The sequence below is a fragment of the Phoca vitulina genome, unplaced genomic scaffold (assembly GCF_004348235.1).
Source record: "Phoca vitulina isolate PV1807 unplaced genomic scaffold, GSC_HSeal_1.0 scaffold115, whole genome shotgun sequence".
NCBI classification, from domain to species: domain Eukaryota; kingdom Metazoa; phylum Chordata; class Mammalia; order Carnivora; family Phocidae; genus Phoca; species Phoca vitulina.
In genome coordinates, this window is record NW_022589818.1 from 1209294 (window position 1) to 1227817 (window position 18524).

The 18524-nt window shown below is 39.5% G+C and overlaps 1 protein-coding gene across 4 annotated transcripts in view; it reads left to right on the plus strand.

Annotated features, from left to right (window-relative positions):
• ASH1L (ASH1 like histone lysine methyltransferase) overlaps nucleotides 1-18524 on the plus strand; it is a 196241-nt gene that overhangs the window by 147393 nt on the left and 30324 nt on the right. For all 4 annotated transcript variants that reach the window (XM_032398349.1, XM_032398348.1, XM_032398347.1 and 1 more), the window contains 5 exons: nucleotides 7878-7951; nucleotides 9483-9528; nucleotides 9646-9754; nucleotides 15971-16177; nucleotides 16306-16452. In XM_032398349.1, coding sequence (XP_032254240.1) covers nucleotides 7878-7951; nucleotides 9483-9528; nucleotides 9646-9754; nucleotides 15971-16177; nucleotides 16306-16452 — 583 coding nt within the window. The remainder of the gene's footprint in view (nucleotides 1-7877; nucleotides 7952-9482; nucleotides 9529-9645; nucleotides 9755-15970; nucleotides 16178-16305; nucleotides 16453-18524) is intronic.

Sequence of the window (18524 nt, forward strand, 5' to 3'; positions counted from 1 at the left end):
TTGCATTTCCCTAATAGTAATGTTGACCTCTCTTCATGTACTTCTGGCCATTTGTATGTCTTCTTTGGTGAAATGTGTATTCAAGTGCTTGTCCACTTTTGAATTGAGTCCTTTGTTCCTTGTTCTTGAGCTTTAGGAGTTCTGTATATATTCTGGATATTAATTACTTACCAGATATGTGATAAATATAATATCTTTATGACATGGAAAGGGAAGACCACAAAATGTATAAACACCAGAAGAAAAGATTGATAAATTTAATTACATTAACTACCGTATAAAAGAGAGTGGCTCTAGTAATCAGGGTTGAATACGGTTGTTTATGATAGCTATGTTAAAATTACAGATTTTTAAGTAAGGTTTAGAATGAGGCAAGTGGGGGGGGCACCTGTCTGGCTCAGTCAGTAGAATACGCGACTCTTGATCTCGGGGTCATAAGTTTGAGCCCCATGTTGGGTATAGACCTTACTTGAATAAATAAAACTTTTTTAAAAATTGAGGCAGATGGCTTAATTTGGTTGAGAGGATTCAATTTCAGGTGAGAGGAATGACACATGAGAATGTGAAAGCAGGAGGGAGCTAGTTGTATTTAAGAAATTGTGCTGGTACAGCCATTATGGAAAACTGTATGGAGGATCCTCAAAAAATTAAAAATAGAATGATCATGTGATCCAGCAACTCCACTTCTGGGAATATATCCAAAGGAAATGAAAACACTAGCTCAAAAAAATACCTGCACCCCCATGTTCATAGCAGCATTATCTACAATAGGCAAGACATGGAAGCAACCTAAGTGTCCACCGAGGGATGAATGAATGAAGAAGAAGCAGTATATACATGCAGGAGAGTATTACTCAGCCTCGTTAGAAAAAAGGGGAAAGAAAGGCAAAAAAAGAAGAGTCTTGCCATTTGCAACAACATGGATGGAACTTGAGGGCATCATGTTCAGTGAAATAAGCCAGCCAAAGACAAATATTTTATAATCTCACTTATATGCAGAATCTAAGAAACAAAAACACACTCATGGAGAAGGGCATCAGGGGCTCCTGGCCGGCTCAGTCGAAGAGCGTGAGACTCTTGATCTGGGGCTAGTGGGTTCGAACACCATGTTAGATGTAGAGATTACTTTAAAATATAATAGTAATCAAGCAAAAATCTAAAAGGGCGGGAGGGGGGGTGGTTGGTGATCAGCTTTGTGGTTACCAGAAGCGAGGGGAGTGAGGAGGGTTAATAGGAGAAAGGTGGTCCAAAGTTGAAATTCCAGCTACAAGATAAGTACGTACTGAGGATATATGACGTGCACCGCGATGCCTGCCGCTGTGTGATGTGTGTGAAGAATGGCGAGAGCAAATCCCAAGAGTTGTCATCACAACTTCCTCTTTTTGTTGTACCTGTAAGAGGTGGTGGATGTTAACTAGATTTACAGCGGTAATCGTTTCACAATCCATGCAAGACAGTTCATTTTACTGTGCACCATAAACGAACACTGTGATGTATGCAGTTGTATCTCAATAAAACTGAGGGGAAATAAAGTAGTTAGTATACCAAGCAGAAAGGAAGGAGAAATTATGCTTAGGAAGAGTAGAATTCTAGAAACGGTGGGGGCAGTGGGGATTAAGGGAACACTTGTCCTGAAACAAAACAGTGGTAAAGGTGATGCTGCTGCTTCATAGAGTTGAAAGAAAACAGTGGGGGCACCCGGCCAGCTCAGTCCGAGGAGCTGGTGACTCTTGATCTCAGGGCTGTGAGTTGGAGCCCCACATTGAGTGTAGAGCTTACTAAAAATAAAAAATAAAATCCTAAATGAATGAATGAATGAATGAGAACAGTTGGGGCCGTATCTCAAAGCTTATGCCATGGAATACATGTTTGCATTCATTCATTCAGGAAATACTTGTTCAGTACCTACTTTTTGATCAGGCAGTTTTCTAGATGTTTGGGACACACCAGTAAGCAAAACAGGTGAAGATCCTTGCTTCCATGGGGCTGACAGTTTTCCACTCAGGGGAAATCCCACTGTCCGTATATTTCTGGGTTGCACCTATTTTCCCTCAGGCTGACAAAACCAAAAGCTCAAATTCTACCTGTGTTTTGTTTAGTGAAACTTAAACAGTCTCCTGTAGGTATCCTTGATCATTATTTATAACCTCCTTAATGGCACACATTTCATAGATACACTACTCCTTTCAATGAAATAGTACTATAGGTTTTTTAGGGGGGAATTCCAGGACAATTTACGCAGAATAACAAGGACTAAATGAATAATTGTTATCTGTTTGTAGACTGATATTCTAACCCGGTACTCAGATCGTATATAAACAAGCTGAGCTTTATCTGAAGTCAGTCACTTTATTCTTATTTAAAAAAAAAAAAAAAAAAGGCCAAGTTTTTGTCAGATTTTAAGATCTCTTCTGAAAAAGGAGATTGTTATTTTTCTCCTTTCTATTGGGTACCCCCCTCACCTTTGACTTCCTCATTTGCCTAGCTACCTAATTAACAGTGGAGTGTGTTTGTGGAGATGTTCTGCCTCCGAGTCCTCTATTCATTTCCTCTTCATGTTAGGATTGATTTTGTGAAAGAAAATCATCATGACTTCCCCCTTCTATTTTTTTTTCCCCAGGCGTCCCATGACTTCCCCCCTTTTAGATTTCAAGGTCAGCACAGGCTTTAGAGCTTCTGTACTATTTGTTCTCTTTAAAATGACTTTGTTGTACAAGTTCAGTTTTCTTTTAAAGAGAAAAGTAAAGGATTTCTTTGCTCCTTCCCTAGAGATAAGTGGCAGTACTTGAGATCTCAAGACTTTAGCAGACAATAAGAAAAATCCACAAAAGATGTGATTTCATCTAATTTTCACGTGGATATAAAGTAATTTTCCTCCATTTTTAAAATGGGGATTAGCTAAAGAATCCCCCCACCTTTTTTTTTTTTTTAATGAGATGCTCCTGAATAGATTCCCCTGAGGTATTCTCTCCAGCAGAATTTGATTAAGGAAATCTCTTCAGGTAGGTCTCACTTCTTAGAAATGAGTCCGAACTCTCTCTGGTTTTAGAAATGTTAAAGGAAGGGAAAGAATGAGCCATCATTTCTTCCCCTGGCTCTTAGGATGTGAATTACAGTACAGGGACACAAATAATGCCAGGGAAGGCACCAGAACAGCTGTTAAACACCAGCATTTCAACCAAATGAACTTAAAGATCACTTGGCTTCATTCCCCAATGCATCCCATCCAGCAAGTGGAAAGTTGTTCCAAAGAGCTGTACGAAAGGGAAGGCTTTTCTGGGCAGAAGTGTGAAAGGATAAGGAAAGGTCAGCTCACCTCATCTTCCTTTGGGGGATTTGGAAAAGGGTCATTGGTGCTGACTGGTTAAGACTTTCTGGAGAAGGTTTAAACTATTAGGTAAGAGATAGTAAGGCCTAGTTTGGTGATTTGGCTTAGCACAAGTGACTCCATTTGGGGTCTGTTCTCTCTTTTTTAATACATCTATGGAGACTCATTGCTAGCAAAATTCAAGATGTTGGACTGTGGGAAAAATTATGTCTTTGAGGTTAGTTGAGGTAGATGTGGATGATTTCTTAAAAAGAGAAAGTATTCTTTTTTTTTTTCCCAAAGATTTATTAATTTATTTTAGAGAGACCAGGGGAAGGGGCAGAGGGAAAGAATATCCAAGCAGACTCCCACTGAGTGCAGAGCCGGACTTGGGGCTCCACCTCATGACCCATGAGATCATGACCTGAGCTGAAACCAAGAGTCAGATGCTAAACTGACTGAGCCACCCAGGCACCCCAAGAAAGTATTCTTTTTATTATTTTTTTTTTTTTAAAGATTTTATTTATTTATTTGAGAGAGAGAGAATGAGAGACAGAGAGCACGAGAGGGAAGAGGGCAGAGGGAGAAGCAGACCCCCTGCTGAGCAGGGAGCCCGATGTGGGACTCGATCCCGGGACTCCAGGATCATGACCTGAGCCGAAGGCAGTCGCTTAACCAACTGAGCCACCCAGGCGCCCAATTATTATTATTTTTAAAGATTTTATTTATTTATTTGAGAGAGAGCGCAAGCGGGGGACAGAGGGAGAAGCAGGCTCCACACTGAGCAGGGAACCCAAAGTGGGACTCGATCCCAAGACCCTGGGATCATGACCTGAGCCGAAGGCAGACGCTTAACCGACTGAGCCACCCAGGCGCCCCGTCGAGAAAGTATTCTTTTACTAACTTACTGGTTTCTCTTTCACTCTTTTATGCCTTCTACAGAAAATACATCAGGTATTGCTGGCAAAAAAAGGAGTTACCCTTTGCATTAAGGGGTTTATCCTATCTTCTGAGGACCAATTTTGACTTTTTAAAAAATTACATTTGTATTGTTATTAAGAAACAGTGAGTACATACTTGCAAAGGAATTGTAATAGAGAAGGGTATGAATTAAAAGATAAGGCTCCCCCTTCCCAGAAATATAATAATTTAGTATATACCCTTTCAAACTTTTTTCCTTTATATATATCTGTCTTCCAACAATTTACTGTAAAATTTTTCAGTAAACAAAAAGTTGTGGGGAGCCTGGGGGGCTCAGTCAGTTCAGCAGCCTACTCTTGATCTCAGCTCAGGTCTTGATCTCAGTGTCGTGAGTGCAAGCCCTGAGTTGGGCTCCACGCTGGGTGTAGAGCCTACTTAAAAAAATTTTTAAATTAAGAAATAAGGAAAAAATTGAAAAAACTCTACAGTGAATGTGCAATATCCCATCACTTACATTTTGTCATTAACATTCAACCTTGATTTATCGTATATTTATCTATCCATATATTAATTCATCTTATTTTTGGGTGCACTCCAAAGTAAATTGCAGACAGTGATACACCTCCCCCTATTTCAGCATACGTATCAGAACCAAGGTCTCAGTATTTGTTTACAGATTTTTCTTTTGAGGTATATTTACCATTAATAAAATCCATAAATCTTTTTTTTTTTAAGATATATTTATTTTTAGAGAGAGACAGAGCAGGGGGAGGGGCAGGGGGGAAGGAGAAAGAATCTCAAGCAGACTTCCCACTAAATGCAGAGCCCCATGTAGGGCTCAATCCCCTGACCACCGAGATCATGACCTAAACCAAAACCAAGAGTCGGCTGCCCAACCAACTGAGCCACCCAGGCCCCCAATCTTCTTTTTTTTTTAAGATTTATCCATTTAAGAGAGAGCTTGAGTACAAGCAAGGGGAGGGGCAGAGGGAGGAGTGAAGAATCTCAGGAAGACCACATGGAGCCAATGAGAGACTCTCGACCTCACAACCCTGAGGTCATGACCTGAGTCAAAATCAAGAGTTAGTTGCTCAACCCACTGAACCACCCAGACCCTCCCTAAAATGCATAAATCTTAAATGCACGTTTGCTGTGGTTTCTTTCATATACCTGCATAATCCAACCCCTCCTCAAGAACAGAGTCCTCGGGGCGCCTGGGTGGCTCAGTCAGTTGAGTGTCTGCCTTCGGCTCAGGTTGATCCCGGGGTCCTGGGATCGAGTCCCGCATCGGGCTCCCTGCTCAGCGGGGAGTCTGCTTCCCCTCTGCCCCTCACCCTGCTCGTGCTCTCTCTCTCTCTCAAATAAATAAAAAATCTTGAAAAGAACAGTGTCCTCATCCAGAAAGTGCCCTCATGCCCTTTGCCAGGCTGTTCCCACCACATATAGCTTTAATGTTTCAAAGTATTTTTTTTTTTTTTTAAATGAGCCCATGCTTTAATTTTTTTGCAACTTGGAGAGTGTGTCCATATGAGTAAATATATACCTCATTTTATTTCTCTAGCTGCATATCTCATTATTTGAATGTACCAAAGTTTGCTTACCTTTGATAAACTTTACGTTGTTTCCACTTTGTCACTGCATGCTCTGTGGTTACACATTCAGCTTTGCTTCCCTGTCAGCAAGTAGACTCTGGTCTTTTACCAGCTCTAACCCCAAAATCTTGTTGTATTACTTTAACTCCACAAGTTATTTCTTCCACAATATACCTGTAATCCATGCTGCTGTATCTTCAGATTTGTCAAATAAACTCATTACACATTATGTGTTAACATAAATAGCATATTTTTATGAGAAATAACTTTTCCAAAGAAAAATTTCATAAGAAAAGTGACTTTATTTTACATTTTTGCAAATCTCTTTGATGTTTAGCTTAATATAAGACAACTGGATTTTCTAATCTATTTTTGCATTCAGTCTATTATGATGTTACTTTGGTTTAAGTACATGAAGAAATCTGTCCTCATGCAGGTTAATAAGTTATAAAAGATACGAATATTTTAATAATTTCAGATAATTCTTCTTTGACACTCTAGCAAAAATATAAATGTAATAGTTCCTTAAAGGTGAGTTGCAATGTAGAGTATGAAATCAGTTAACTTTTTGTATTCTGTTACATTGAAGTCCATTGGTCTCTCTTGGAACTTAAATGGATTTTTTTACCCATGTGTGATTTTATCACTTCATGTATTGGTCATTAAGAAATTCTGATTCACTGAATTATATTGCTCTTCCATTCCCTGTATGCATCCAAAACCATTCACATTTGTGCATCTTCCCACCTATTTCATGAGGAAAATCTAAGTATTGGAAAACAAGATTCTTATGGTAGTGGACACAAGTTTTCCAAAATTCCAGCATTCACTTCAAACTCAAATTTTATCACTGGAAACAGATACTTTCAGTTGTTTCTTGAAGTAACAAGCTCACTTCACTCATTTTCACTTCCTAAGTCCGAATAACCGTAGTTTGTGAGTTACTCTTTCTAGTTCAGCTGGTATATTCCATGGAAGAAGCTAGTCCGGCTCGCCGTTGCGTCTGCCCAGGCATTTGCGGGACACAGCCGCCAGGGGTGAGGCGCAGTGCTTCAGGTGTCCTTCCTTTGTGCCTTGCAGAATATTAACATTCTTGGCTTGTGGGTCAAGATTTAATTCAATTTTTGTAGGTTCATCAAAAGCATTCTTAATGTTTAATGCTTCTATGATGCTGGCATGGTTCATTTCTATTAGTTTCATTCTTCTGGTACAGTTTTCTGCCACTTGCCTTGATTGCTACTAAGATGCCAGCAGTCCTACCCACCATTGCTTTCATACCATTAGTACAGATGTCAGCCTTGTGAAAATGGCATGTAACATCTGAGCACTTACTAGTATAGTAGTAGATACATAGTACTCAGTAGTTCTAAGACAGTCTTTACCCCTGGATCCCCCAGGATTGGCAGAGCATTGAGAACTACTGGGCTAGAGACAATGATAGGATGAATACCCAGATGACAAGAAGTTTTAGCTTCCTGTGAGAAGTGAGTCACCTAAAGGGCAGGAAGGTCAGAGAGTAAGTAAGGAAATTGAAGCAGCCTCTTTAAGGTGGAAAAGGGCTTTTGACTTTTACTAGTAGTTCTACTTCAAGGGGGGGGGGGGGGTAAATGTTAACAGATCATAAATTTGAATGTAAATACTCTTGAGTTATTTAAATCCAGGGACTCCTATTTTAGAAAGTTCTTATACTTCCCGTTTTTACAGACAACCTTATATTGTGTATAATAATGTAGGAGAACAGCTGCCAGATGCTCTAGTTAATAATTTTAAAAATCAAACAATTCTTAGTTTTTAGTTGGCTTCATAATGACCTGTGTATTTTTTGATAGTAAGTTTGCTTTGTTGTTTTATATAGGCTACTATTAAAACATATCTTTAGCGTTTACCACCTGGAGCATGATGGAAAAGAGTAGCTAAAATTAAAAATTGGTGATGGAAAATCCATAAAATTAAATATTAAATCTTTATTTTTCTAACCAGTGCATATTAGATCTTGTGACTGTTTGACCCTTTGTATGAATAGATACTGAAATTGATGGTATTTTTTTTTGATTCAGGCAAGTATCTAAGGCAAAAGAGAATCGACTTCCAGCTTCCCTATGACATCCTTTGGCAGTGGAAGCACAATCAGGTACAGGAGCCTTACCAGGTTTTGTTCTTGGGTCGGGGGGGATGCAAGTCTCTCTCTGCCTCCTTGTGAAACAAGAGCTCTGTGCTGTCCTCTTAGGAAGTATAGAGAACTGTCCCTGTGAAGGTTAGAGACTAAGAAAACTTAATTTGCATCCATATCTAATGTGACCTATTTGCCTTTGCTCATACTTCAGAATAGCACTGAGTTCCTGCTTCCGTAGGCAACCTTCTGTTACGAGTCTGGACTTTTATTTTGGTGTCAGAACTCTGTTCTGTGAGAACCCTGTTTGATGCAGGTCCCGGGAGAATTTGGATGTACTGCCAGCAGCACTGAGAAATTTCAGGCTTTATTTCTGTTGGCTCCTTCCCATCGGTTTGGAATTTATTTTTCACATACAAAGGAGATTCTTCTACCAGAGGAAACAGGGAAAATGTTTAAATGTATACTTTTAAAAGATCTTTATGTTGGGAACTAAAAATAGGAAGGTGCTGTTTTTCTCTGCTGCTTCCCTAATTGTAAAGTTTCCCCCAGTAATTCCTAGAGTTCTTGTAGCTGTAGCCCCAGGCCTCATGTTGAGAACAGCATCAGAAAATAGAAGTTGTCATGCAAATGAGGTGAATAGGCTCCTGACCTTTGCCAAAATTCCACCAAAGTTCCATTTTGGAAAGCCGAAAGCAGTGGGCATTCCCCCCCGCATTCTCCTCTCTGGGTGGCCCCTCTCGAATTCTAAGAGGACCAATATGTTAGATCTCTGTTTCCGAGGTCGTGACCATGAAGGAGACAGTGCTCTGACTATCCCCACTGAAAAATGGCGGTGGGTTTGGTTTTTTTTGCAGGTTAATCGACCCTCGCTTAGACCACGGGCTGCTTTTGTGCTCTTATTGTAAAACACTGGCCAGCTGACCACCTCTCTTTTGATACCTTCCTTTTTTTCTTTTCTTTTTTTTTTTTTTTTTTTTTTTTTTGCTGAATGTATTCTTAATTGCAATATGAGAGCTTTATTTTCTGCCTTTCCTCTCTCCTGTATTCACTAAATTAATTGCCTTAATTAAAATGTGAAATGTGTTTTTCTAGAATACCCACCCTGAAAAGGCCAGGGTGCTCATCTTTTTAATCTCGTATACTACCCAGACCGTCCCAACAAGCCCTATGAGTGTTTTCCTTTCTTTTCATAGAGGCAAATTGAGTTAATGTATCCAAAAGAATAGCTTCGTTTTACAGTGTGATTTTTGTTTAAGTCTGTCCCCAGCATGCACATAATTGAGAATGTGTTCTCATGAAGCTATTTCAGGTTTCTTCGGTTGCATCTGTTTCTCTCTCACCCTGATCTAGTAAGTCACTTTTTATTTCAGAGTGTAAAAAGTGATCACACCAAGAATTTCCCTCAAACGTATCCAACCCAGGAAGTCTTATAAATATTCCCATATGAGCAGAGCACGTGGATAATTTCTTATATTTTTAGTGATTGATGCTGCTTGTCTGGCATTTGAAGTTAAATGCTATATCAAAATTTTTCCTTTTTTTCTTCTAGCTATACAAAAAGCCAGATGTCCCACTATATAAAAAAATCCGTTCAAGTGAGTAACTTGGGAGCTATTTTTTTCTGCCTTCATACCATCAATGTTCTTCTTAGCCTAGCACTTAAAAAATTATCCTCTATGTTCACAAATTACGCTTTGCTGTCTTCTCTCAAGACGTCTACGTTGATGTCAAGCCCCTTTCTGGTTACGAGGCCACCACCTGTAACTGTAAGAAGCCAGAGGATGACGCCGGGAAGGGCTGTGTGGACGACTGCCTCAACAGGTACTGTACTAAACTGACTTCTCTAAAAGCACAGGCTTTAGGATAGATGACACTTCTTTCAGAGGGAAAAGTTAAATAAGCTCTTTGATTTCCTCTCCTGAAGTTGCACAAAGCTATATAAAACCTAATTGATGGGCTGTCTTAATCTTCTTGGGCTGTTATGGCAAAATACCATAACCCTGGTGACTTAAACAGCAGAAATTTATTTCTCATCGTTCTGGAGGCTGGGAAGTCCAAGGTCAAGATGCAAGTATTTGATGTCTGGTGAGGACCCACGTCCTGGCTTATAGACAGCCACTTTCTCCCTGTGTGTTCACATGGCCTTTCCTTAGTGCATGCTTGTGAAGAAAGAGCTCTCTGTTCCTCTTCCTTGTGGGGACACTAATTCCATCATGCAGTTCCTACCCTTATACTCTAATATAAGCCAATTGACCTCCCAGAGACTCTACTTCCAAATAACCATTACACTGGGGGCTGGGGCTTCAACTGTTAATTTTAGGGAGAGACAAGCATTCAGCCCATCAGATGGGCTGAATGGAGTAACAGAAAAAGAATGAGATTTAGGGTTTTAACATACCCAAGTTTAAATCCTCTTATTACTTAGGAGACCTGAAGAAAGTTATTTAACCCCTCTAATAAAAATGGTACCTTCTTTATGTGGGGCTGGGGGTGAGGATTTTATGAGACAATGTTCATAAAGTATTCAGCATAGTTTAGAAACTTTCCGAGCTCTCCATAAATGGTAGCCATAATGAGGGAGTAAGGTAGGATGGTGGCAGTGAGAAGGAAGAAAGGCATGATGTATTCCGGAGGAAAACTGGGATGGTGAACCATTAGCATACGCACATAGAGGCACATGTTCTGACTGGGTCAGTGGTGCTGATGAGAGGTGGTTATGCTGTTGTCAGAGAATGAAAGTATGGGGTCTGGCTAGTTTGGGGGTCAAAACTATGATTTTAATTTGGGGCCATTAAGTTCTAAATGACAAGGAGATTTCAAAATAGAAATGTCTGATAGAGACCGAAGAATGGAGATCTGATTTGTTGGTTTTAGTAACATAAGCAAATTTACAGTAAAAAAGAACCAATGAACTTTACATCAATGCTTCCTCTTCTAGATAGTTTTCCTGGCCAAAGACAACTGCTTCCCCAGTCTCTGGTCAACTGTCCTATGGGCTAAGGGAATCGATGTTTTAGTAGCTCCTGTATCAGCATGGCAGCTGGTAAATTCTGCCTTACACCACATCATTGTTAACTCACATCTTGTACATACACACACATGGTTTCAGGAGTCATAGCTGCTCACCTCGTCTGTGTTGTGCACTGATTTTTCTTCACTCACAGATGTTTTTTATATGTATATACTTTTTTTTCTTTTTTGGTCTTTTTTTTTTCTTTTTATATATATGCACTTTTATGTATCAGTGTGGTCCACAAACTCACCATTTTTAGGAGTTCTGTTATCTTCCATAGGTTGATATGCCCTAGTTTGCCATCCTCCTATGGTTCGTCATTCAAATTATTCCCAATGTTTTGCTATTAAAAATCACACTACTGTAAAACTGTGTAGATCCTTTTTTTTAACCTTTAAGATGTACTCTCAAAAGAAGAATTATCTGAACAAACTATATGAACATTTATATAATTCTTACTATATACTATCCAGTAGCTCTCATAAATTAATGAGTTAATTTGGAGTATCACCACCAGGATATGAATATACTCACTTCCCTATAGTTCCACCTCCTTTAGGCATTCGCATCTAACTTTATTTTTGGTGCTTTAATATTTCATTGGTTTAACGTTTGGGAATATCATATGTGTTTAGAATTGCTTAAATTTGCATTCCTCTATATGCTAACATTACTGTTTTTTTATATGATATTGTATTGTCTATGAAATTGCCATAATATAGCTACCATCTCATTGGTTAGTTCCTCTCTTTTTCACAGTAGTCTAATGAGATAGGTAATAGTTTTATATTTTATGAATGAAGGATCCTAGAGTTTGGATAGTAAGTTGCTCTGTATCATATACAACACTTAAGTGACAGAATTTGAACCCATGTGTGTTTGATTCAAAAGTCATGTCCTTTCCACTGTGTACACTGCTTATTGTGTAAGTCGTTAGTCTTTTAATCACATAGAACTGAAATCTGAATATTTACCTTTACATAATTACATTGGTTGTCTTGTATCATTTTTGTTCCTATGGGTGTCACATTTGTCCTTACCATTGTGTTGTCTTTCTTAAAAAAAAAAAAAAAAAACTCAGATACGGTGCTGCCAACTTTATGAGAATATGAACCCTACAGGGGTGCCTGGGTGTCTCAGTCAGTTAAATGTCTGCCTTCGGCTCAGATCATGATCCCAGGGTCCTGGGATCAAGCCCCGCATCGGGCTCTCTGCTCACTGGGGAGTCTGCTTCTCCCTCTCCCTCTGCCCCCGCCCCCGCCAAACAAACAAACAAATAAAATATGAACCCTACATATTCATGCATCTAATGATGAGGTGATAAATGCATAAATATCTAAGAAAAATCAAAATACATTATTCAGTGGATGCTTCCGTATATATTTAAAAGCAAGCCACATAAAGATTTAGTTAAATGGAGCTACCTAAAATGTCTTTCCTGTCTTGAATGTATTCAAGGTTTTGTAAATATTTGTGGGGAAAACTCAAATATCTGTAAGATTCAATTTTATGTCTATATAAGGTTCACATAGCCCAAAGGAAACTGAATTCAGGACTGTTTTTAAAAATAAGTAATGGGTTTTTATAAAATATTTTTAAAACATGGCCTCTTCTAAACAATTTCTAGGAATCATCAGTGTTGTTTATAAATTCTATAAGATCTTCCCTAGTTCATATTTATGTCTGTACACCGTCCATATCAAACCCCTTACAGCTCCAGAATATTCCACATTCCCTAGAGCAGAGTCTCATCATTCATTTCAAGCTGCTTTTTAACCCTGTACCCGTTTGTTCACAGCGTGTACAGAGCCCACTCTCTCAGTTCTCACAACAACAAACATGTTGTATAACAAAGCCAAATACTTAGGGGAAGATAAAAGTATGTTGCCAGGTAAGCCTTGTAATGCCACCAGAAGGGATTACTCTTGAGTTCACGTGCCGCAAACTGAACATCGGGTCCCTGGCTAGCTCCCTGTTAGATCCTGTCTGTGCTCCTTTGTTGAGTACAGTTTACTTCCTCTTACCCCACAGTGAGAATCTCCAGAATCCTTCACCTTTTGCTGCAGAAGAGCAGTAGGCCTTCAAATTCTTGGTCCCCAAAAGTAGGGAGGATCCTCTCCCCTGCCTCCAAGGCTTACTCCTTCCTGAGCTGGCATGATTTGTAGTGGGAATATTTTTCAAGTGAAAACCCGTCTCCACTCACGGGATGGTCTGACGTCCTTAACGAGTTAAGTCAGTCACACTAGTACACTTGCCAGTGACTATTAAACACTAAGTCTCACCATGTGAGGGAAAGAGCTTTCCAATCTAGGTCTATATTTAGGAGGAAAATTCTCTAGTCTTACAATGAACGGCATTATGTGGCTAAAGATAATGGCAATTTATGCTGTAAGTCAACAACTTCACATCTTAGTTTGCAGTATCTACTTTCAGATTTTGATAAGTTTACGGTTTGTTTTCCAGACACAATGTATAGAACCATGTTTTACTTTTTACGTAAAGGACTTATCTTGATAATTGAAACGAATGGAATATATTTCAGTGCCTTCAACTCTAGAAACCACAAATTTTCAACAATTGAGTGTTCTCCAGCAGAAATTTTTTAAAATTGATTTTAAAATCTCTTCCATCTCAAGGCATCTGGGTGGCTCAGTCGTTAAGCATCTGCCTTCGACTCAGGTCATGATCCCAGGGTCCTGGGATCCAGTCCCACATCGGGCTCCTTGCTCAGTGGGGAGCCTGCTTCTCCCTCTCCCACTCCCCCTGCTTGTGTTCCCTCTCTCGCTGTGTCTCTCTCTCTCTGTCAAATAAATAAAATCTTTTGGAAAAAAAAAATAAAATCTCTTTCATCTCAGGGCACCTGGGTGGCTCAGTTGGTTAAGCGTCTGCCTTTGGCTCAGGTCATGATCCCAGGGTCCTGGGATTGAGCCCCACATCGGGCTCCCTGCTTAGCGGGAAGCCTGCTTCTCCCTCTCCCTCTGCCTGCCTGCCGCTCCCCTTGCTTGGGCTCTCTCTCTCTCACTCTCTCTCTCTCTCTGTGTCAAATAAATAAAATCTTTATAAATAAATAAATAAATAAAATCTCATCTCAGTACTCTGTTATATTTTTGTTCTTTTATCCACATAAAGCTTATTGTTTTGTGTGTTTTGAGGTATGATGAAAATTCAGGTGGGGTATTGTTAAGAGAGTTACAATTGAAACTATGAACATGAATGAGCCTTCTTTTTTTTTTTATTTAAATTCAATTAATTAACATGTAGTGTATTATTAGTTTAGTTTCAGAGGTACAGTTCAGTGATTATCAGTTGCATATAACACCCAGTGCTCATTACATCACATGCCCTCCTTAATGCCCATCACCCAGTTACCCCATCCCCCCATCCTCTGTGAATGAGCCTTCTAAAGATAAGAGGAACAGGAATGTGCCATGAAAGGTAGAGAGGGAAAAAAGGATTTCTGGTTTTCTTTTAAAAAAAAAAAAAATTGGGGGCGCCTGGGTGGCTCAGTTGGTTAAGCGACTGCCTTCGGCTCAGGTCATGATCCTGGAGTCCCTGGATCGAGTCCCGCATCGGGCTCCCTGCTCGGCAGGGAGTCTGCTTCTCCCTCTGACCCTCCCCCCTCTCATGTGCTTGCTCTCTCTCATTCTCTCTCTCTCAAATAAATAAATAAAAAATCTTTAAAAAAAAAAAATTGGTTATTGGAAAGGTGGGAAATCCATTATCCTAAAAGATCAAGAAGGAGAGCATTTTCATGAGGGGTGTTCAGTTGTGTTCATTCAACGAAAAATTTATTAAAAGAAAGAAAAAAGGTGGTGAATTTGACAGTAATGCAGTGTCTTTCTCACAAATTAAGCTGATTGTCTTGATTGAATAATCCCGGTGTGGATACTTTCTCTGCTTACTGCTCATTTATGTGATTTGACACTGTGTGTTCTGCCCTTTAGATAAGGATATTTATTTGAAGAATGGCTATGAAAGTACTTTATATTATAAAATGTTAAATGCTTTTTTTTACAAGATTTATAAGTTATGGATGTGTTAGTGTATGTATATATATGTTATATAAAATATAATGTGATATTCTGATCTACCATTATATTCTTGATCCTCCCTTGTTTTAATCATGTTCAGTAGCCTTACTGGGATTCTAAACCATACACCAAAACTAAATGGCTTCTCTGAAAGATCCAGAAATGTAAAAAAACAAAGCAGTTAGAAATCATGTGCATAACAGCTTTTCTCTACTATGTGGAGAATATTTTGCTTGTTAATTCACTAGAGGTTATAAATTCAGCTAGTATAGAGACTAGAAGTGTTATTTCAATATGGAAATGTCATTTACACTAATGAAATGTAAAATTCTTATAAAATGACAGTGCAGGGGCACCTGGGGGTGCTCAGTCGGTTGAGCATCTGCCTTCAGCTCAGGTCATGATCCTGGAGTCCTGGAATCGAGTCCCACATCGGGCTCCCTGCTTAACAGAGAGTGTGGTTCTCCCTCTCCCTCTGCTCCTCCCCACTGCTCATGCTCCCTGTCTCTCTCGCTCTCAAATAAAATCTTAAAAAAAGAAACTGTGCAAATGTACTGAACTGTATACTTAAAAATATTTACAGTGTAAAGTTTATGTGTGATTTTACTACAATTTCAAAAGAAAAAAAGTCTGTAAATGCCCATCAGCTACTTCAAAATAAGAATGCCATGTAATCTTCAAATTATTAATTCCTCTATGGGTTGTAGCTTTATTGTAGTTTTATTCTTAGCACAGAGCTAAACATGATTGTGTTTACCCAGGATGCTTAGTGGACAGTTAGCTTAATCTATTCAGCATTTATAACTTCACTTGGAAATTTTCAGTATTATTAAGTTTTGAAGTTGTATACTCTTTGCCCTTATGAACCCTGTTAACTAATCCAACCTTGTTAAAATAAAAACAATGTATTTTAAAACTTCCTATAAAACAAAAGTGGGTTCATGAAAGCATATATAATATTAATTGACATACAATTATCCCTTTTCTTTCTAGAATGATCTTTGCTGAGTGTTCCCCCAACACTTGCCCCTGTGGTGAGCAGTGCTGTAACCAGAGGATACAGAGGCATGAGTGGGTACAATGTCTAGAACGATTTCGAGCTGAGGAAAAAGGTTGGGGAATCAGAACCAAAGAACCCCTGAAAGCTGGGCAGTTCATCATTGAATACCTAGGGGAGGTTGTCAGCGAACAAGAGTTCAGGTACAGTGATGAATGATGATACGCCAATAAAATGGCAGAGGTACCAGATTAGAATGAAAAATGGGAGATTTCAAATTTACTTTCAACTTAATCATTAATTGACTTTCAATTCTTCCTCTCCTCTTTAGGAACAGGATGATTGAGCAGTATCATAATCACAGTGACCACTATTGCCTGAACCTGGATAGTGGGATGGTGATTGACAGTTACCGGATGGGGAATGAGGCCCGATTCATCAACCACAGCTGTGACCCAAACTGTGAAATGCAGAAATGGTAAGGAAGCAGGGGAAGGTGAAGTCACAAATCCAAGAGAGCAGAAGGCATTGAGGGTATTGAGATGAGTCTTTCCCGCAGTGTGAGTCAGCTTACACAAGCACCTCAGGCAGTTCCCTGTTGTACCAGATCCTCCAGGCATAGTCAGCTGCTGCTATTTCTTCACTTCATCTTAACTATTCCCAGAAAAATATAACAGTATATATGATAGTATAATAATGATAGTATAATAATGGCAATACCTAATACTTATCAGCTGCTTACTTGCCAGGTACTGTGTTACGTGGTTCTTCTCCTGTGAGGTCACTCAGCATATTTATTACATGCCCACTGGATTTGTCACAGTGAGAAACAAAAATAAGTAAAATAGATAAGAATCTAACTAAAAGCAAAAAACTACATCTAAAAAATTCAAAAAAGATAATAGAAGATTCTGGGAAGTTGGTGGAGTAGGAAGCATCAGGAGTCTCTCTCCCCTTAGATAATTACACTAGCAGAATCTGTCTGATGGAACAATTTTGGAGTCTGTTGAAGGCTTGCAACTACTAGGGGAAGGCTGAGATGGTAAACTGTGGTTCCTTTTAGTCAATTTAGTCAGTTTCAACTCAGAACAGTAGCAACTCCCTGTGCCCTACCCCCAGCCACATGGCAGGTAGCTATGCCAGCGTTCCAACAGCTTGCACACAGATTGCAGAAGCTAGGATGAGTGAGGAGGACCCTGTCCTCTAAAAATGGGGAATCTGGGCTCTGATTGCTGCTTCTGATCACAGAGGTGCAGACAAAGATGGGCAACCGTTGTGGTGGTCCCTCCCACCATTGTTGTAAGCCCCTCTCCTGCCACAGGAAGTGACTTTCAGGAGATTTGAAGGGATAGGGCCCTATTTTCTTCCCCTTCGTTTTTCACTTTTTTTTTTTTCCTTTTGGGGGCCAGAAATTGAAGATTAGGACATGTGAGCCCTGGGGAAGTGGAGAGAACCTTATTTCCAGACATACCACATTATTAGGTCCAAATTTGCCGTGTTACAAGGAAAAATCACAAGGAATACAAAGAAACAGGAAACTATGGCCCATTCAGAGAAAAAGTAATAATTCAAAAGAATCTGTCCCTTAAAAAGACTCAATGGCAAATAGGTTAGACAAAGACTTTATAAAACAAAAGTCCAAAGATGCTCAAAGAACTAAGGGACAATGTGGAGAAATTCATGACAATGATGTGTGAGCAAAATGGAAGTATCAATGAAGAGATAGATAGCCTAAAAAGAAACCAAAAACAAATTCTGAAAAGTATAATTGAAATGAAAAATTCACAAGAGGGATTCAGAGGCAGATTTGAGCAGACTGAAGAAAGAATCCATGAACTCCAAGATATGACAATGGAAATTCTCAAGTCTGAGGAACAGAAAGAAAAACACTGAAGGAAAGAGAACAGACCCTAGGGAACCTCTGGGACACCATCCACCAGACCATCATATGCATTGTGGGTGTCCCAGAAGGAGCGAAGAGAAAGAGGCAAAGAGAGTATTTGAAGAAATAATGGTTGAGAACTGCCTAAATTTGATGGAAGACATGAATATAAATAAGCACAAAGCTCACTGAACTCCACGTAAGATGAACTCAAAGAGACACACAGCAAGAAACATAATCAAACTTGCAAAAGATAAAGAGCAGATTCTGAAAGCAGCATTAGACAAGCAAATCACATACAAGGATCCTCAATATTATCTGCAGTTTTCCTACCAGAATTTTGGAGGCCTGGGGTGCCTGGCTGGTTCAGTCAGTGGAGCCTGTGACTCTTGACTCGGGGTTATGGGTTTGAGCTCTATGTGGGACATAGAGATTACTTAAAAATAAAATCCTTAGGGGCGCCTATGTGGGTCAGTTAGTAAAGCATTCTGCCATTGTCTCGGGTCATGATCCCAGGGTCCTGCGATTGAGCCCTGCATAGGGGTCCCTGCTCAGTGGGGAGTCTGCTTGTCCCTTTGCCCCTCCCCCATTCATGCTCTCTCTCTCTCTCTCTCTCTCTCTCTCTCTCTCAAGTATCTTTTAAAAATAAGAATAAAATAATATAAAAT